This window comes from Myotis brandtii, unplaced genomic scaffold, assembly GCF_000412655.1.
Source record: "Myotis brandtii unplaced genomic scaffold, ASM41265v1 scaffold250, whole genome shotgun sequence".
NCBI classification, from domain to species: domain Eukaryota; kingdom Metazoa; phylum Chordata; class Mammalia; order Chiroptera; family Vespertilionidae; genus Myotis; species Myotis brandtii.
Genome location: NW_005359478.1, coordinates 3,472,461 through 3,494,020, shown reverse-complemented (window position 1 = coordinate 3,494,020; position 21,560 = coordinate 3,472,461). Strand labels below are relative to the sequence as shown.

The 21,560-nt window shown below is 39.0% G+C and overlaps 1 protein-coding gene across 2 annotated transcripts in view; it reads right to left on the bottom strand.

Moving 5' to 3' along the window:
• The window catches only part of LOC102254783 (chromosome unknown open reading frame, human C1orf112), a 36,536-nt gene that overhangs the window by 14,227 nt on the left and 749 nt on the right, over window positions 1-21,560 (bottom strand). The window contains exons 2-14 of one of the 2 annotated variants that reach the window (XM_005867636.2): window positions 20,479-20,567; window positions 18,871-18,975; window positions 18,290-18,430; window positions 16,641-16,806; window positions 14,663-14,747; window positions 12,927-13,065; window positions 10,049-10,129; window positions 7,477-7,541; window positions 3,745-3,893; window positions 2,937-3,066; window positions 1,696-1,882; window positions 818-900; window positions 449-500 (exon numbers count right to left, since the gene is read on the bottom strand). In XM_005867636.2, the coding sequence (XP_005867698.2) occupies window positions 449-500; window positions 818-900; window positions 1,696-1,882; window positions 2,937-3,066; window positions 3,745-3,893; window positions 7,477-7,541; window positions 10,049-10,129; window positions 12,927-13,065; window positions 14,663-14,747; window positions 16,641-16,806; window positions 18,290-18,430; window positions 18,871-18,975; window positions 20,479-20,567 (1,472 nt within the window). Of the gene's footprint in view, window positions 1-448; window positions 501-817; window positions 901-1,695; window positions 1,883-2,936; window positions 3,067-3,744; window positions 3,894-7,476; window positions 7,542-10,048; window positions 10,130-12,926; window positions 13,066-14,662; window positions 14,748-16,640; window positions 16,807-18,289; window positions 18,431-18,870; window positions 18,976-20,478; window positions 20,568-21,560 lie in introns of those variants that run through there. The other variant, XM_014540871.1, reaches the window with a different exon arrangement.

Sequence of the window (21,560 nt, the reverse complement as noted above, 5' to 3'; positions counted from 1 at the left end):
CATTCTCTCTTTGTACCCACCCACAAAGCATTACTTCTTTTCCCAAAAGGCATTAATCACTATCACATTTAGTCCCTCTTGACTAAAAGAGATACAACAATTCAAGAGTTAGCTTGTCTAAGTCATATTAGAGAGAGAGAGAACTCTTGGTCATCAACATTAAACTCTTCTCTCCTGATTTTCTATTTTGCATTCAATTTTAAATTAATTCTCAACCTAGTCTTTATTTCTCAGAACAATTAATGGAACTCGATAAAATTTTAAAAATATGAGACAATTTCCCCAGTTTTACACTGTTCTAGTCTATCTCTCTCAACAGCATCAACAAACTGTCAAAATAACTTAGCTGCCATGTATTTCTCCGTTCAATATTCACTTTCTTTAGATTAGCGTATCTCCAAAGAAACTTCATGGGCAGTGGTTGCATTAGGCCTGCAATTCTACTCACCAGGTGAGCCACTATGGTGACATGGTGCGCACAGAGCTCAGCAGTCCCATATCTGCAATGTACATAAAGGAGGGAGTCTTTATACAATTACCGAGAAAAGCAAGGAGACGAACTTCCATAAAGCACCAACTATTCTAAACCGCAGTTATTCCCAGGATCAAGGAACATCACGACATTCAAAGCCACCTAAGCACTAGTCGTCTATGACTTCAAACATAGAAAGGAGAGAGGAACCCGGTTCCTAACTGAGTGCTGTGATAAGAAACCAGAGTTATTGAGACAGAACTTTTCTATAAACGTACAAATCTAAAATAATTTACTGTCGGTCACGACTATAAACCAACCCAAAAACAAAGCAGCATGCTGTACCGAGCAAGGAAGCACCAGGCGTCCATGGCTAACAAGGAGGAGATCATGTTAGCACTGAGCACTGCACTCAGCAGAGCGGCATCCTGCGGAGAAACAGTCCAAGGTAAGTCACCACTCATGTTACACTTCTCAAATGAAACAAAACCCTCACAACACACAGCAACAGATCTCAAGGGAGAGGCTCTATTTCCTAGAATCTGAAGGAGCCCATGCTGTCTGCCCGTCTTCAGCACCTATCATATCGAACATTGTGCTGGGCTATGGGGATTCAAAACTGGTTTCAATTGTGGTAACTCAATCTCTGGGATCCACCAGAATTCTCTGAGTAGCTGAAATCATTAAAACAACATAGTAACATATAAGCCTATACTTTTGTTTCTGCCTTTAACCATCCAAATACAGTATTTAATATGGCTGATACTACCCACTGTATAATATCTTAAATGATATGGATACTTAAATAATTTCTAAAAAATTTTCCTAAGAATTTCAACATCTTTTCTAATCTAATTCCACTTTAAAAAAATCTTTATCCAAAGATCTACAGGAGACTTAAGTGCTGCATAGGACTCTTTATACTTCTTTTCTTTATGAAACTGAGGCAGATAAAATCCACCTTGCAGTCTTTCTATACCTTCCCACCCAAAAATGTTTCCTCAAATGTTTTAGGATACTACATCTGAATACTGTTGGGCTCTAGGATTACATTTTCTAGGACACAACTGAGTTAAAGAATAAAATGTGTAAGCTGAGAAAACAACGGTCAAAAAGAACATACATTAATTATTCCCACTTTTTTCTGTATATAAATCACAGTTTCAGTGAAACGAAAAATGCAAAAGAGCAACCTTGGCTTAGCCAACAAGTAACACACTTACCAGTTCTGGAAACAGCGAGGGATGAAAGGCAGTAATGAACGCACACAGATGAACACAGACATGCTGATACAAGGGAACGGCAACCTCCACGTGCCCTTTACCCTTCACTCCCTGTAAATGGACAGGTAGAGAGAGTTCACCAGAACACTGCTCAAAACTCCAGAAAATGGCTTTGAGTAGAGATACCCTGCAGGGAATTGAGAATATGGAACCCAACATTATTAACATTTAATAATTAGTAGGTATAATAATATAACATATCATGGGTTGTTTTAGCAAAGCAAAATGTCTCAAGAGGTATACATTTCCAATGTGTGAACATGTATAATAAAAACAAAATACAGTCACTATTAGAGAAAGTCCTTAAAGGATAAGAATTTGCCTGGACATTTTGTATCACTGACTTAAGTGTTTATCACATAATTAAACTATTCAAAGACAAAATTCATGAAGAAACTTTATTTTTAAATAGCTAGATAGCATATATAAACTAGAATATTACTGTTCAGACAGGGAGAGGGCATTTTATGATTGAAATGGTTTAGGAAATCTTCGTAGAGGACTTAAATAACAAATTAAAAACACAAAAAGATATAAATAGGTAAAGACAACAAAAGCATGAGTACAAGGTAAACATGAATAACAAACAGGTCTGACAGAAAACAAGCAAAAGGATCAAGAGCAAAAGTGGAAATTGGCAACAGAATGGGATGACCTTTCAACCCAAAGCTGAGAAGTCTGACAGAGCAGCTTTAGTTTTGAGCACGGAATTTTGGGTTTGAAAACAGGGAGCTCAGAGCTGAGGTTTAGGAAGACTGACGAGGCAGCGGTACAAAGAATGGACTAAAAGCGGGTGGAAAATCCAAGAACAGCAATAATCCAAGGGAGGAGGATGGATACAAGTGAAAATTCCCAAGAGGTAATGTACAGTGTCCAGCAGTCTCTTCATCAGAACTCACTGGCATGTTACTAATTACATCGCACCCATTACACTCAATGTTCATAACACTACTAGGCAATACCTTCTAAAACACTGAACAAAATTAAAACAGCTTTAGTATCTATAGATTCATATATTTTATATGTGTATTTTTATAACGTAGCAACATATGAATGAGGTCTACAATAATTATTAACTAGACTATCTGACACAACAAAAAACGTAATTTCAAGATCTTTCCACGTGAGAGGGCATGCTAAACCCTCATAACATGACAGGGTCGAAACAGCACATCTGCTACCTGGACGCAGCTCCTGAGACCCGGCTCTCGGTGCACCACAGGGTCTGCACGTCCAGCGGCTGAAAGGGCAGCTTATCCATGATGACAACCAGCAGGAGACACTGCGGGAACTGTAGTTCGCATGGCAGCTCTTACAAGCAATAAAAACACATTCATCGTGTTACAACAAATTGGTAAAAACATATTCATTCTACATCTTTTCAGCAGAAACCTGATGTGATATGTAAAGAAATTAGAGGCATAATTTCTTTAAATGAGAAATATGCTTCAAGAAGAAAAAAGAGAAATTTTAAATAAAAAGTTTGAAACTTAAAAAGATGATTACATAAGGGAAGAGAAGGCTGTCTCTAACATGTCATCTATTTAATAAAAGCCCAGCAACCATATTGGCAGAACTAGAATGACCACTCAACCAGTCATTATGAGGTGCACTGACCACCTCTCGGTCCTTTTCCCCGGCCAGAAGGCTCCGATCGCCAATGGCGATCGGGGACCCAGGGTGGGTGGTGGGGGATGCGGGCGGTGCCAGGCCAAGGCTCCCGCGCCGCTGGTGGCCCCACACACAGAGGGCAACCTGCAGTGATCAGGCAGGAACAGCTGACTTCTCGGTCCCTCCCCCGGCCATCAAGCTCCCCATGGGGAACCAAGGTGGGTGGCGGCAGGGGGCGGGGCCGGCTGCCAGCAGCTGGGGAAGATGGCCCTGATCGCAGGCTAGGTCTAGGGACCGTACCTGCGTACAATTTTATGCGCCGGGCCTCTAGTAATTAATAAGAGCCATTTTAACATTAATTCTGTTTTGAAGCTTTACCTAATTTACTGTCCAAAACCACATTCATGAAAGGCTGGAAGGTGAGAAGCTGAGTGATGAGTGGATCCAGGGTAATTAGGAAAGTGCCCGCTATCTCCTCCTGCTGGGCTTGAGAAATCCCAGCAGCATACAGGCTGGGAGGAAACTTGCTGGAAAGGGAGGGAAACAGGTATTAACAGCTACCTTCTAATTTCAGGAAAAGGTAAATACTGCAAACTGATGTTCTATCAGTGAAATATATAAAAAATAAGTAGCATGCGTTTTATTAAACAAAATTCAGACTACGGAAATGACACCATAACTATGAAGAACCTCAGAACTAAATAACAAGGCTCTAACAAGAAATTTAGAATCTTAGTGAAATCTTTGAATTGTTTTCATTTTAATACCCATTTTGACAATGATGTCTTTTAAAAATACTGCAAAAATATAAATTTAAATAACTAGTAAAAACATTATATGTAAAAAGATTTCTGATAAATTCTGGCATAACCACTTCTATTAAACATTGTTTTAAAATAGATGGAATGCTGACTATACTATGAATTAATGCTCAGTTTCTCAGGAGCAAGAGCTTTACGATAACTGGATGAAAATATGTATTCAGTATTTTTTGCCACATTATTTTAATTGTGGCACACTTTAAATGTGGGAACACCTGTCCTGCAGGGGATAAATAACATTTAAAAGGGTGCACTTAAGCCCTGGTCGGGTGGGTGGAACGCTGGTTGGAACGCTGTCCCATACACCAAAAGGTTACGAGTTCGATTTCCACTCAGGGCACATATGGAAGGCAACTGATTGATGTTCTCTCTCTCATCAATGTATCTGTCTGTCTCTCTTCTCCTCTAAAATCAATAAGCATATCCTCGGTGAGGATTAAAAAAAATAAAAGGATGGGCTTAAGATAACATCAGGGTCTCTGTAGTTGATGGAAAAAGCACCCGTCTGTCATTTGCCCTCCCTGAGCCTCTCAGTTTCTTCACTTGTGACGCTGATCTGGAGTTGTGAGGATTGAATTATAAATAAGGTGAAAGACATATAAATGAAAGGTAATGAAACTCCATAGACATGAACTACAGCTACTGAGCATCAAAGTGTTTGCATTTCAATCAAATAATGTATTTTCAATTTATTTATTTGACAAATCTTTACTAAATGCCTATGGATACATGCCATGCACTGTTACAGGATATAGCAGTAAACAAAATACACAAAATCACTGCCTTTATGGAGGGCCCATTCTAATGAAGGGAGGCAGTTAACCAACAAGGGAGCAAGCAAGTTCATAGCATAGCAGGGGGAGTAAGTGCTATGAAGAAACAAGGTAGGGTGGACAGGAAGCTCTATTGAATTCTATTTAAATATTGAGTCATTTGAGGGTCTGCAGAGAAGTCAAATGATCTAATTTATGTTTTGTCACTCACTCTGGCTACTGTACGGAGAACAGCCTAGAGCAGCGGTTCTCAACCTGTGGGTCACGACCCCTTTGGGGGTCGAACGACCCTTTCACAGGAGTCGCCTAAGACGATCGGAAAACACATATATTATTGTTTTTGTGGCTAATCACTATGCTTTAATTAGGTTCAATTTGTAACAATGAAAATATATCCTGCATATCAGATATTTACATTACGATTCATAACAGTAGCAAAATTACATTTATGAAGTAGCAACGAAAATAATTTTATGGTTGGGGGTCACCACAACATGAGGAACTGTATTAAAGGGTCGCGGCATGAGGAAGGTTGAGAACCACTGGCCTCGAGTGAGATGAGGGTGGAAGCAGATAGTGGGCTGGATGCTCCTTTCCAAAAATCCAGGCAAGAAAATAATAGTGGATGGGACTGGATGGTGAGTCAAGGTGGGAGAAGTGGTTGCATTCTGTATACACATAGTGAATATATGTATTTATACTAAAGATGAAAATAAGAGAGTTTTGCAAATTAGCCACATGGAGGGTTATGAGAACAAAGTTAAAGGTGACGGCAAGGATTTGGGGTCAGATCAATGTAAAAAAGGAAGCTGCCATTTAAACTAAAATGAGGAAGCCACAGAGGGGCAGACTTGGGGGAGATGGAGGGAAGGTGAATGAAATGGGTGGGAAACAAGAGTTTAGTTTGGGTCAGTTTAAGTGCAGTTACATTAAAGGGAGATATGAATTTAGTCGTGAGACCAAATGACCACAGAGAAGGGGCCTGAGGACCGGGGAAACCCAACCTAACGAAGCTGGGGAGAAGAAGAGGACCCTGCTGAGGAAGAACAGCCAGTGAGATCAGAAGAGAACCAAGGAGGGGTGTCCTAGAAGTCAACAAAAGAAAGCGTTCAAAAGAAAAGGCGAAGCACTGCTGACAGGTTAGTAGGTGAGGCCTAACACTGACCACTGGATGTATCAACATGGAAGTCACAGGTGACCTGACCTTGACAAGAGTTGTTTTGGTGAAGTGGTGGAATAGAAGGTCTCACTGGAATAGGATTAAGAAAGGACAGTTGACCCTTGAACAATGCAGGGGTTAGGGGCACAAATTCCCTGCACTGTCAAAAGTCTGTGTATAACTTCTGACTCCCCAGAAACTTTACTAATAGCTGCTGCTGACTGGAGGCATTACTGATAATATGAACAGTCAATTAACACATATTTTGTCTGCTATATGTATTACATACTATATTCTTATAATAAAGTAAGCTAGAGAAAATGTTAAGAAAATCATGAGAAATTACATTTACAGTATTTATTGAAAAAAATCCACATATAAGTAAGTGTACCTGTGCAGTTCAAACCTATGTTGTATAAGGGTCAGCTGCAGACATAGTGGTGTAGGCAAAGCTTTCTAGTTTTGTTGTAAACATTTTACGAGGAAGAAAAATGGGAAGGAATTTGGTGGATATAGAGTTGAGAGAGTTTGTTTGTTCTGTATTATTCTTAAGGTGGAAAAAATAACAGCATGTTGGTACATTCATGGGAATGATACAACAGGGAGGGAAGGCTGATGATGTGAGGGGAAAGGGGATAATTGCTAGAGTGAGGTCCCTGAGCATGTGAGAGGATGGAATCCAATGCACAAATGGGGGGGTGGGGGTGGGGGGGCCGGGCCTCAGAGTTCATCCACGGGAACAAGGGCCTAAATCTCCGGGCTAAATGCAGGCAGAGGGGTGGTGTTGGAGGGGGTGTATGAAGCTCTCTTCCACGTGCTTCTTTTTTCTCAGTGACATACAAAGTGAGGACACTGACTGACGATGAGGAACAGGTTGAAGGTGCTGGAAACAGGAGGTCTGAAGGGGGAGCGGCATGAAAAAGGTTTCTAGGAGACTACATGGATCAGGCAGAGCTGAGAGGACCTGGATAAGTGAGTTGACAGATTATTTTAGTGTCAAATTAGGGGCTCTTCTGAGGTAACTGTCAATTTCAAATGTCACTTAGCCCCTATCTAACGTAATTCACACAAGTGTGTGAATAATCTCTTTCTTTTTGGCCTTTGGCATTTATCAACACACTAGTTATTCACCACTTGGTATAATGTACTAGTTAAGAATAGAAAGATATGCAAAACCCACATGGAATCTATTTTTTTAAAAGCTGTTATCTCCAATTATTTTAAGCAAGCAGATAAAAATTTACTAAACATTAAGAAAAATGACTCTGATGTTTTATTTGAAAATGATATATACTTAATCTTTGCCTGGTTCAAATGGCATTGTTACATTTTAATAATTACATGGCATTCTTCTTACCTGTGTATCTGCAGATAAAGCTGGTGCAATGTACAACAAGAATCAGAGAGGAAAGGAAGAAATTCCTAAAATAAAACAACTATATTCACTCTTTATATACAATGTACCTTTCTAATACACATCTCTCACAAGGACATGCAAAAAATAAAATAATATCCTGCACAGACAATAGTGTGGTGAAGGCCTGGGGTGTGGTAAGGAGGGGAGGGCAGGGCAGGATGGAGGGGTTAATGTGGGGGGAGGTGAACATCTGTAATTCTTTCAACAATAAAGATAAACTTTTAAAAAATAAAAGAAATTTGCCAAATAAACAATAATGATAATATCTTGGATGTGCCACATTAAAATAAATTCTTGCATGAGAATATATAGGAGGATTAGGCTAAGCATCTAAAATTCTTTACTGTACCCTAGCTGGTTTGGCTCAGTGGATAGAACGTTGGCCTGCGGACTGAAGAGTCCTGGGTTCAATTCTGATCAAGGGCACATGTCCGGGTTGCAGGCTCAATCCATAGGAGGGGGCGTGCAGGAGGCAGCCGAGATCAATGATTCTCATCATTGATGTTTCTATCTCTCCCTCTCTCTCTCTCTGAAATCAATAAAAATATATTTTAAAAAATAAAAATTCTTTACTGCTAAGACTATCAGCAAAATGACAATTAGCAGCTATCACACACAGAGCACTAAGTGCTCAGCAGCCATGTTGCAAGGACTTTATGAACATCAGTTTACTTAATATCAGTGCCTCAAAAATCCCAAGGCGTGTCATTGTCCCCAGAACACAAAGCTGAAGCTAAGGTATCCAGTAATGGGATCAAGAACTCCGTTAAAAACCAGCAAGGCTGGGCTTTAGGTAGAGCTGTGACTGCTCCACCCATTATGGTAGGCTATCTCTTAGAAAGTTAAGGAATTATTTCTTATTGTTATAGAACATAGAAAAACAGCTGATGCTTAAATTTTAAAAATTAAAAAAAAAATCCCCTGGTAGAAAAGGATTAAAAAATGGCATAATTAGGACTTCTAGTCAAGATGGTGGAGTAGGTAAATGCTGTGCTCGTCTCCTCCCACAACCACATCAAAATTGCAACTAAAGTAGAAATAATCATCATTGAGAACCACCTAGAGACTAGCTAAACTAGTCTCCTACAAGTAAGGATATAAAGAAGCCATGAGGAAAAAAAAAAAAAAAAGCCATGAGAAGATTGGTAGGAGGGGCAGAGGTGCATCAGGCAGGTCCCACACCCCCTAACAGGAGAGAACCTGAATAGACATTTCAAATCCCAAGAGTACAGATGACCAACAGACATATGAAAAAATAACATCACTAATCATCAGGGAAATGCAAATTAAAATGGCTATCATCAATAAATCAACAAACAAGCGTTGGCAAGAACATGTAGAAAAGGGAAACCTTGTGCACTGTTAGAATTATAAACTGATGAAGCCAGTATGGAAAATAGTATGGCAGTCCCACAAAAAATTACAAATAGAACTACCAGTTGACCCAGCAATTCTACAGCTGGATATTTATCCAAAGAAACCCAATACATGAATTCAAAAAGACATAGCACCCATGTTCATTGAAGCACTATTTACAATAGCCAAAATATGGAAGCAGTCTAAGTATCCATCAATATACGAATGCATAAAAAACTATGATGCATATATACAACGCACTATTGCTCAGCCACAAAAATGAATGAGATCTTGCCATTTGTTACAACATGGATGACTGAGGGTATTATGCTAAGTAAAATGAGTCAGAAAAAGACAAATACCATATGCATTCACTTATATATGGAATAAAAATAAAATAAAAGAACATACAAAATAGAAAGAAACTCATAGATACCAAGAACATTTTGATTGTCAGATGGGAGCGAAGTTGGCGACTGGCACTTATAAAAGTCGTCTTGGGGATACAAAGTATAACATACTAGCAAAGTATAACTAGTATGGCAGCAGATGGGGGCTAGACTTACCAGGGTGATCACTTCATAAGTTACATAAATGTCTAATCACTATGTTTTATCTCTAATCTCTGTTTTTTTTAATCACTAATATCTACTACTAATGATATTTCTTTAACTGGCTGCCATAAGCACTCCCTGCTCATCTCTCCAAATAAATAATCTCCTTGGACGACTACTCTATTCTATCCACATATCTTCAACTATCACTGCTCTCCTGATGACTCCCAAATATGCAGGTCTTCTTAAAATTATTATACAGTTTTAAAGATATGAACATTTAAACTCTAAAAACCTAATTTAGAAATATGATAGAAATAATATATAAGCCATATTTGAAGACAGATTTTCTGAAAATTGACTTGAGATTACAGAAATAATTTTATTCATGTTTATATTAAATAATTGTTCAGATAATTGAAGAACAATGATGGTAGCCACTTAAATAATTTCACAGATACTCAATATTTTACAATTAACAATACTAAACAAACAAAAACCCAAAAAATCTACTCTTGACAAAACAAACTTCAAAAGATTGCTCTTGACAGGAATGATAAAAATATGCTACCTTATAATTTATTTTAAAAAATAAGCCTTACCTTAGTGTAGTGTAGAAGAGAGTTGGCAAGGAAACGACACAATTTGAGTATTTTCTGAAATAACCTGTTGTCAGCAGTATCCTGTTTCAAAAAAGAAAATAAGAAAGCATATAAATAAGAATAGAATATGGAATTAGCTTAACTTGTAAATGAGACCATTTTTTCTGAAAAGTCTATGCTAAAAAGTCTAATACAATATTCTCATTTTGAAAATGAATTCAAGTCTTAATAGAGAATGAGTATCTTGTCAATTTTAGCGGCTATTATGGAATGAACAACGTCCCCCAAAATGATATGCTGAAGTCCTAACAGAGAATATAATTTTATTTGGAAATACGGTCATTGCAGATGTAATTAGTTAAGATGAGGTGATACAGGAATAGGATGTGCCCTTAATCCAGTTGACTGGGTCCTCTATAAAGATGTGAAGACACACAAAGACACCACCATGTGGAGGCAGAGATCAGTGTTACACAGAACGCCAGCCACACCAGAAGCTAAGTGACAGGCACAGAGCACACTCTGCCCATGCCTTTGAGAGAACAAGGCCCTGCTGACACATTTCAGACTTCCATCCTCTAGAACTGAGAGAGAATAAAAGTTATTTTTATTTAAGCCACCTAGTTTGTGGTAATTTGCTACTGCAGCCTAGGAAACAAATACAGGGACTGATACATCAATAATCCCTCCATTAATAGCACACAACAAATTAACTCTAGTGTTTTTAGCTAGACATTTTTTAAAACACTACCTGGAAAACTTTAATAGTTTGATTCTTGAATAAATATCAATAGTGAACACAAGAGGGTGCCGCTGATCAGAATTTAGAGTAAAGAACACAGAAACTCTACAGACCATGGCAAAGCTCCATTTCAGCCAATGGATAGTGTAGGGATAGTCAATATCAACCCCAAATGTTCACAAATAAGGAAAAACATGAAAATATGCGTGGACATTAGGAGAATTTACAATTTAAATTCCCTGATTTTCACCTGCAGACAGTTGATATGAGCTGAACTTGTATAATTTAGTACAAACAGCCACCTGGCCAGGCACCCTCTGTTCTTCTCTTTTCTCTTCCACTATAGACTATCCTGTTGCATGGGCTTTCCATGTTTCACTCCTGTCCAGGAGCCTCCATCTAACCTTACTCTCCAAGCACTAGCTGTGGGTGCTGTGGTGTCAGGATAAGCAAAAGAAACTGGGTAAAGAGGAGGTTGGGGCTGAGGATACAGATGTACGTGATAGAGGTGGCAGTGAACCTTCATACCATGACACAGGACGCCCAACCAAATGCCTATCATTCAATAAGGTTAGGGGAAACCAGAAAGTGTACACGAATGAAGTGGGGGTGGAATAAATAAAAGGGAAAAGAAAGAAGAGATGTAAGGGGGGGGGCGGGGGGGGGGGATAAGAGGAAAAAAAAGAGCCCTAGCCAGCTTGGCTCAGTGGATAGAGCATCAGCCTGCAGACTGAAGGGTCCCGGGTTCAATTCCAGTCAAGGGTACATGTCCGGGTTGCAGGCTTGGTCCCCAGTTGGGGACGTGCAGTAGAGAGCCAATCAGTGATTCTCTCTCATCATTGATGTTTCAATCTCTCTCTCCCTCTCCCTTCCTCTCTGAAATCAATTTAAAAAAATATTTAAATGTAAAAAAATAAAAAGAGGAAAAGAAGAGATGAGGGAAAAGGTCAGTCCCTTCCTAAGCTACCTCTCACCTCCTTAGCAACTCCAGAACTCCTTTCCACACTTCCATCGTCTGCTAGCATCTGTCTTCCCAGATCATCCCTGCCCCAGCAGTTGCTACCAGTATTTAGGGACTAGATGAATCCTTATACTTCCTTCCCCATAGGTACTTGGCAGGGAAGAGAATAGGTACAAAGAATCCCCTATGACAGCTTGTAGTGCTACAGCTAGAGGAGCATGTTCCTGTTACTCTAGGAAGAAATATTTAATTCATTTTTCCATTGAAATATGTAACTGTTAGGCCCTGAGTACTATTAATCCTTTAATTTAGGGCTTTATGGGTTAAATAAAATTTAAAGGGCTAATCTGAGAATAAAAGGCACTAGGTATAACATTGTCATAGGAAAAGGAACTACAATTACCAGTAAGCTTAGGGTGAGCAAATTTTTAGAATATAATGGTTCATAAATGGGATACCAATTCAACACTACAACTTTTGAAATAAAAATAAATTCAAGCTTCTATCAATTTTAAAACACACACACACGCCAAAACCGGTTTGGCTCAGTGGATAGAGCGTCAGCCTGCGGACTGAAAGGTCCCAGGTTCGATTCCGGTCAAGGGCATGTACCTGGGTTGCGGGCACATCCCCAGTGGGAGATGTGCAGGAGGCAGCTGATCAATGTTTCTCTCTCATCGATGTTTCTAACTCTCTATCTCTCTCCCTTCCTCTCTGTAAAAAATCAATAAAATATATTTTTAAAAAAATAAAACACACACATACACACACACACACACACACACACGAGTTGTATACTGCCTTACTGCAGGCTGCATGGGATTGGTGAAGAAAAGGCTAGGTGTGGCTCTTTCAAGGCTATCTTAAATAAATATAGGACTAAAGAATTAGACTTTTGTTTTAGGGTACAAAAGAATGAAAGAATGGTGAGGAGAATGACCAACCAATAAGTAAGTAAAGTAGAGAAGAATGAGAGCAGACAGGAGCCTAATGCAATGTTCTGGGTGAAAAGTGATTATGAGCTATAATTTCACCTAATAAACTGAAAAATAAACAAACACAAATGAAACAAATTAAAACCCTCAGAAGTAAAGCGATCCATAGATTCAAACTCGATTCAGTAACTGCCAAAGGAAGTAAGAGCCACCATCTAAGTGCTGTGGGAGCATACGTACCTGTGCCCTTGACTGGGCCATCTGCTCTGCTAACTGTAAACAAGACTGGAAGGAGCACAGAATGTCTTCACACAAGCTGGTGATGATTTCTTTGTGTCTCAGCTGACTCTTTATAACGGACTGGTGCTTAAGGCTCTGCCTAAATGAGTAAAAAGAGCAGTCCCCATGAGTAACTTAGGACCATGAAAATATGATGAAGGAATATGTAAAAAATCAATGCACACATATGAGACATGACATAATTAAGATGTGCCAACTTTATCTATTAAGCAGTTATGTCAATTTAAGTTACTACGTATTTTATTTCTCCATGTAAAATATTAATTGAAGTCTTACTCTGTGCCAGTCACTCTGCTGGGCTCTGGGGATACAAAGGTGAATAAAGACACAACCTCTGCCCTGTCTACACAGAGCGTGTGAGCCAGCCCGAGGGAGACCATTAATAATTAACTATGGCTGTGATCACTGTGAAGAAGGAAAAGGCCAGTGTGCTACTACAGAGAGGTCTATTCTAACTTCTTAGGGTGAGCAAATCAAAGAATGCTACCATGAAGACATAGTACCTAAGATGAGAAATGAAAAATAAGCAGGGGTTAGCAAGGTGTAGAGAACAAGGAGGAGCATCCCAGCAGAGGAAGAAGCCATGACAAGGTTCCAGGACAGGAGAGTCCAGTACGTTTGAGGAACTAAGAGCAGAGAGAGAGAGCAGCAGAGACGGGCTGGTGAAGAAGGCAGAGCCCAGAGAGGATTAGGTAGTTACTCTTAGTAAAATGGGGAGTGATCTGATTACATTTGTAAGAGATCAGTCTGAATTCTGGGTAGAAAGTGAATTGGAAGGGGTTAAGAGTGGAAGTTATTTGATAATGGTGATGATGATGATACAGCTAATTCATTGAGCACTATGTGCCATGCACCCATTCTAACCATTTCACCCTTATAAACTCAACTCCGTTACACCCACCAAAAAAGTGCCACTGTTACTACTCCTATTGTCAGATAAGCAAACTAAGGTTCAGAGAAGTTAACCAAATTGCCCAAATGTCCAGGAGGAGTAAGTTATTTCATAATAGACTCAAGCAAAATACAGCATGGCTCTGAGCTGACACTTCTGACCTCTGCTGTTAATTGGTAAGTTAATGACCTGGTGGTACAAAAGCACCTAAGACCTGAAAGCACTACAATGTCCTTTAATACCAAGTATTACACATGTGTGTAAAGTAGAGGTTCTTAACCATTTTTACATCTCAACTGTATCTCATCCGGCACCTAAGAAACTGATGAACACTGTGGGCACTCTCCCTATAACCCTTTGTAATGCTCTACTTAAAAATCACTTTATAAATGGAATTCAAGTTGAACAACTCAAAAGCCTATAATGAAGGGATTATATATTCAACTCTAATTATAATTACTAATTTATCTCAGCCTGAAAATAGGATACTTAATAGTCTATTAAACAATAGTAACAGCAGGCAAGTGGTTAAGGTTTAGTCTGACCATGGTCCATTATTTCAGAATTACTAGCTAACTGGGAAGAATTTTTTTTTTTAATTGTAGAGGCAGCAGGGTAAAGTCCAATTTGGTTTGGGAGCTATATGTAGGATTATCTGGATTACCAGACAGCAGAGTCAGTGAACATTATATACACCTACAGGAACTCTTTTAAATGCAATCTGCTATGAATAATAAGATTTAAGATATGGAAAATTACAAAAAATAAAAACAAAATAACTTACTTAATTATAAATTTCCAAGTATTTGCATGAAATGCATGGTCCATACTGGAAATAACAGAGCAGATGTCCAACAATGAATGAATAACTACAAAGAAAAATAACAGAACTCTTAAAACATTCAAATGTCATGAGTATCGTCTACATTTAAAATTATCTACTGAACAATTTGACATTTGTTAAAATAGGTAATGCAGTTTGCAAAAATTGTGTCAAAATAATTACTGAAAACAAGAGGCCCGGTGCATGAAATTCGTGCGCGGGTACGGTCCCTAGGCCTAGCCTGTGATCAGGGCCATCTTCCCTGGCTGCAGGAAGCCGGCCCCACCCCCCGCCACCACCAACCCCCAGTTCCCGTTCGCCATCGGGCCATTGGAGCCTGCCGGCTGGGGGAGACATCAGCCGTTTCCGGCTGCTTGCCAGCCCCGCCTCCACTGCAGGTCGCCCTCTGTGTGTAGGGCAACTGGTGGGGCAGGGGCCTTGGCCTAGCACCGCCTGCGTCCACCGCCACCCACCTCCAGTTCCCCATTAGCCATTGGGCGATGGGAGCCTGCCGACCAGGGAAAGGGACCGAGAGGTGGTCAGTGTGCCTCATAGTAACTGGTCGAGTGGTTGTTCTGGTTGTTATGCTGTTAGGGTCAATTTGCATATTACCCTTTTATTAGATAGGATAAGTGTCACATTTTTAAGGTTGTTAGAAATTAGGGAAAATTAACTTTTGAAGTTTATACCTACCCATGACCTAAAGAAAACTAAAATGTTTAATGGAATAAAGTTGTACCCTGTTATAACTGAAATATTCTATATGTATATTTCTATTCTAAAATGACAAAATGAACCTAAGGAAAGAAAACCTAACAAGAAAGAATTAGAACTAATTTGCACAGTTCTCATATAAGGCCCCTACTCTGTCTGTGGCAGATTATTTATAAAAATGGCCACAATAACTTCCCTTTGTGTGTCCACACTCTTGGGCAATCCCCTTCCACACAGACTCTGGGCTTACAGACCTCTTTGGCCAACAGACCAGTAAGTGTAAGACAAGCAGACTTGAAAAGTTCTTATGTACTGGGGGTTGCCCTCTTTTGCTGCTCTTGGAAACCCTCAGACCACATCAGCTCAGAGCCCGGCTAGCCTGCTGGATGATACGCTACACATGGCTGGCTCAGTACTTCTGCCTTTTCCAATAGCCAGATGTGAGTGAGGTCACTGACCACACACACAAGTGAGCCACTCCTGCCAAGTGGAACAGAGAAAGCTATCTCAACTGAGCCCAGCCTAAACTGCTGACTCACAGAATCATGAATAAATAAAACAGTGGTTTTTTATTTTAATCCAATGATTTTGGAGTGGTTTGTTATGGAATAAAAATTACCTAATATGCTGCACAAAACCAAGTTAGTATCTTCAGACTGAACTGATGAATACAATATTTGCCTTTACTCATTAGGGTATTGCTTTCCAAACTCTGGGTCATAACTTATTAGTGAGTGAAGTCAATCCTTTAAAAATTAAACAAAATATAACAAAATATATCACATGTAATATGGATTTTATTTCATGTATAATAAATGTGATGCACATATACACACTAACAAACATACCCATATATATAATTATATGTGCTCTGAAAAGGAATGCAAACTACATTTCATACTATGAGTTATAGTTTAAAAACTCTTTAAAGCCACTGTCTTTGAATCTGAACTACTTCAGAGGGTATAAAGTTGCATACCTTTTTTTTATTAATCACTGTGGGGAAATTACCTATGAACATTAACTGAATATATAAATCTAATGTTAAGGCATCAAATCTCAGTTTTAAATTCTAAAATTTAAAAGATTAAAAATTTATCTGGTAGGATTTTTTTCATGTAAGATATCATGAATCATTAAAACAATGGTAGGTTCAATAATTTAACTGATATACAGTGTCCAGTCGGTTCACATCATATATTGGGTAATAAGTTTCTTCACTCACCAAGTACCATATTCAAAATGTCATCGTTCTCATCAACTCCAGGGTCCATGCAGACCATATCCAGCAGTTCCATTAGCTGCTTCTGAAGAGAATAGGCCTCCTTGAAAAGAGCCTGGAGAAGGTCTGAAACGAGGTGTAAGCGCCCAGAATAGACAGATTCACTATTCTGCTCAAATAAATAAAAATGAGAGAAGAGGCAAATCAGAAAAAGCTCAAAAGCCAAATTTACTTTCACTCATACTAGCAGAGGTCATCATTAATGCTTTTCACCGAATCACATATTCACTCATTAAACAAATGTTTAGTGAACATCCATTAAATACAGTGTACTTCATGCAAGAGATGCAAGCAAGTATCAAATGATATGACTTCCAAGACCCTGCAAATACAGAACTAAAAGGGAGATAAATAACAGTAGGTCAAGTGCATGACAATGTAGAACCCTAGCACCAAAGAGAAGCTTTAATTAACTAACACTTTTCATTCACCCAACAAATAGCAGTATCAAAACTTCCTGGGATGCACAAATCATAGGCCAGCTTTTATACTTAAAAGCTGCCTCGGGAATACCGAGATGAACTAACAAGGGTTAATGTCCTTTCACGACACCTCATCATTAAGGAATTCATCCCCAACGCCATAACAGAACTGGCCTGCACTCACTCCAATCCAGGAACCCTTGGGATATGTCCGACTGCTGGTATAGGGCCTAAACCGGCAGTCAGACATCCCTCTCGCAATCCAGGACCGCTGGCTCTTAACTGCTTACCTGCCTGCCTGCCTGATCACCCCTAACCACCTCTGCTTGCCAACCTGATGCCCCTAACTGCTCCCCTGCTGGCCTGATCGTCCCTAACCACCTCTGCCTGCCAGCATTATCACCCCTAACTGCCCTCCCCCGCCAGCCTGATCACCCCTAACTGCCCTCCCCTGCCAGCCTGATCAACCCCTAACTGCCCTCCCCTGCCGGCCTGATCGCCCCCTAATTGCTACCCCCTGCCAGCCTGATCGCCCCCTAACTGCTCTCCCCTGCCGGCCTGATCGCCCCTAACCGCCTCTACCTCTGCCACCGTGGCTTTGTCCAGAAGGACGTCCGGAAGATGTCTGGTCTAATTAGCATATTTCCCTTTTATTAGTATAGATACTACTGTACTCAGCCCTTTTTTTTTTTAGTCTAAAGTTTTACATATTTCTCCTTTTTCCTCAATTGACCCCCCCACTCCAGCCATTCCCACCCCAGGCAAGCCCCCACCACCCCAGTATCTGTGTTCATTGTTTATGCTAATATGCATGCATACAAGTTCTTTGGTTGCTCTCTAACCCCCTCTCCCCTTCCATTTGTCTCTAGATCGATCTATTCTTGTTCATCAAATTATGTTGATTATTATATCCCACATGAGTGAGATCATGTGATAGTTAACTTTCTCCAACTGGCTTATTTCGCTTAGCATAATGCTCTCCAGTTCCATCCACGTTGTTGCAAATAGTAAAAGTTCCTTCTTTTTTATAGCGACATAGTATTCCATTGTGTTGCTATGAACATAGAGGTGCATATATCCTTTCTGATTGGTGTTTCCGGTTTCTTGTACTCAGCCCTTTTGCCCATGGATTCTAGGCCACTGAAAGTGTACCTGGGCCCATTTACTCACCTTACAATGTACAAAGGTACTTCTGATTACATGTAGGACTGAGGAGGGGAGACTCTGAATATTTTCTAGAATGATGGACTCCTGTGTGGCACAGACATGCTGAACACATCCTGTAAGAGCTCCTAAAACCTGCACCATTGTCTGGGAATAAGGAAAGACATTTAATTCAGAATATATTTTTTGTGTATCTAAGAACTATCAGACTGAGTGCTAGGGTAGAGCAGTGAACAAAATGGACACTCTGTACCTCCATTCATAGAACTTCAGTCTATCAGAATTACAAATACTGGAACATTTAGCTAACCATTGGTTAAAAAAAAAAGTTGGAATCCTAACCCATATGCTTTGAAATTACAGGTAAGGCATGCTATCTCAAGTACTTGTCTTTCTTTAAGAGTTTAGATGTTTATTCAGCACGAAAATTTTCAGAATTTATGTTTCTGTATTCATATCTTTAATTCTATAGACATAATTCCAGTACTGGGCCATCACATAAAGCATACAAGGCTAACTCATGTCAGTACAAAAATCTCATACTCTTTGAGCTCCCTGTCTCCCCTTTTCTAATAAATTTGACGTACCTGTAAAATATTCCTTAGCGTGGTCTGGATTTCTAAGTTTTGGCTTGTTAGCTCTCTGGCTTGACTGGTTAACTCATACATCATATCATCAAATAATTTCACAGTCTGTAAAAACAAAGCATGTTATTACTATAAACAGAAATCACTAGAAAAGGAAAGCTATCTTTTAAAAAATGAGATTTATTTTTGCATCAGTAACACCCTTGGGATATTCTCTAGCTTAACAATTGCACCTAATTAAGTTCAGAATATATATGTTATATATACAGGGAGGGGCAAAAGTAGGTTTACAATTGCATGTGAAACAGCATTTATTCTTGTATTATTTATTATTGTACTGTTTTCCATATGGACAACTGTAAAACTACTTTTGCCCCATCCTGTATAATATATATAGTAATTTTACAGTACAGTCACTTAAAAAAAGAAAGACTTCAGACAGAAATTGACGTATTTTCCATTTCTGTGGTTTGAATCTAATAACAATTAAAAAATAATTCATAGTTCATTTTTTGGTGACGTCACAAACATAAGTGCTACTCTTTTCATAATAAAAGATGATGGTCTTAACCAATCAACATTCATATGGGCATTTATAAGGATAATTCCTGATAGAGTAATGAATTTGTGCTGAATCTCCTATTCACTTGTATTCTAACCAGTTTCCCTTTTCAACCAACTCAAAATACAGTTCCTGGGTTAGAGGCATAGTATGTGACCTCAGAACTAAGTATTTTGTCTGTGAAAAGTTAGCCACCTTAAGATCTTAATACTAAGATCTTTCTAAACTATTTAAATGACCTACCATTGCAGGAATAAGCACACCGGCAACAAGACCAGGTAATTAAAGAGGATAGTTTCCCACTGCTTCCCACAGGCCTATTGATGCTCATCCTGTTTTCACATACACAGCAGCTGACCCTTCCTGCTGGTCAAGAACAAATCCTAACAGCAGCTGACCTTTCCTGCTGGTCAAGAACAAATCCTAAAAAGCTTTTTAGATACAGAATAACCAAGTGAATATGAGTAAAAGGAATTCTGATGGTTATCTGCCTCAAAGCTAAACTTAGAAGAACTCCATTCCAATAAGAGAATAAGTTATCGTAAATATATTTCATTTTGGCGCCAAATTTTCATTTAATAGCATTAAAATACAAGAGCATTTAAAACTAACTACAAATAATTTAAATTCAGTTAGTAAAGGATCCATATTACCTGAAAATAGTTTTTAATTGCCTACTCTAACACAGGGTGGGGAAGCTTTTTTCTGCCAAGGGCCATTTGGATATTTATAACATCATTCTCGGGCCATACAAAATTATCAACTTAAAAATTAGCCTGCTATATTTGGCCAAAACATTTAATTAACTCACCCCTAATGCCCTGACAGGGCCAAACAAAATGATTTTGAAGGCCTTATGCGGCCCTCAAGCCAGGCATTCCCCACCACCATATTCTCACATGAGATCTATTTTTTACTACTTTATCTGTATGACAAATATGTTTGATATATTCTTTAAAAAGCCACAATTAAGAATGCTCTAAAACAGAGGTTAGATTTTAACAGGCTTTGTTTTGTATCCTGAGTATTGATTAATAGTACTGTACCTTTGGCAGCACTTGAGAAAAGACAGTCTGTTCCAATGTCAGATGGTTCATATGAGGTAAAAACATTTGTACAATGGTTTTCAGAATTTCTATAAAGCAAAATAGTAACACATTTTGTAGGAATATTAATCATGTCAGCCAACAAAGATCACTGCTCTTTCCAAATGGGGACATATGTAAGCACAACCAACAGAAAGCGGTGTACAGTTTCAAATGCCATAATCTGTGTAGAGAAAATATTAAGTGAAATAATAACAAAAAAAGGGAAAAAAATGTCCAGCAATTGACCAATTAATGGATGTGGGTACCTTTACTGAACAGGATCTGTAAATGATTCTTCAGAGGTTATTTAAAAACCATAAAAAATGTTTACAGAACTGGCCCAGTCAGTGTGGCTCAGTGCTTGAGGAGGTCACAGTTCAATTCCCCGTCCAGGAGCATGCCTGGGTTGTGGTCTCATGCAGGAGGCAGCCAATCAATGATTCTCTTTCATCATTGATGTTTCTATCTCTCTCTTTCCCTTCCTCTCTGAAATCAATAAAAATATATTTTTTAAACGTTTACAGTGCTTTAAAATTAAGCATAAAGGTCTCAAAATAGTATCCCAATTTTATTATATGTAAACATGTACATACAAAGAATAATAGGTAATCTGGCAGGAATGTACAGAAATGGGATGAGAATATTCTCTATTAAAATCTTAACCATTTCAGATCCATAGGTGTCTTCTGTTTTTTTTCTGTATGTTTCATATTTTCTACAATGAATATGTGTGACTCATACTCAGTATAAAAAATAATTCTGCCCTGACCGGTTTGGCTCAGTGGATAGAGCGTCGGCCTGCGGACTCAAGGGTCCCGGGTTCAATTCCGGTCAAGGGCATGTAACTTGGTTGCGGGCACATCCCCAGAGGGTAAAAAATAATAATAATAATAATAATAATTCTGTTCCTAACATAGATTCAAAATTATAAACAAATATTCCACAACCATTCTAACTCAAAATAAATGTAAACTACTGTCTAGTCCAGTGGGCAAACAACTACGGCCCACGGGCCGGATCCGGCCCGGTTGAAATGAATA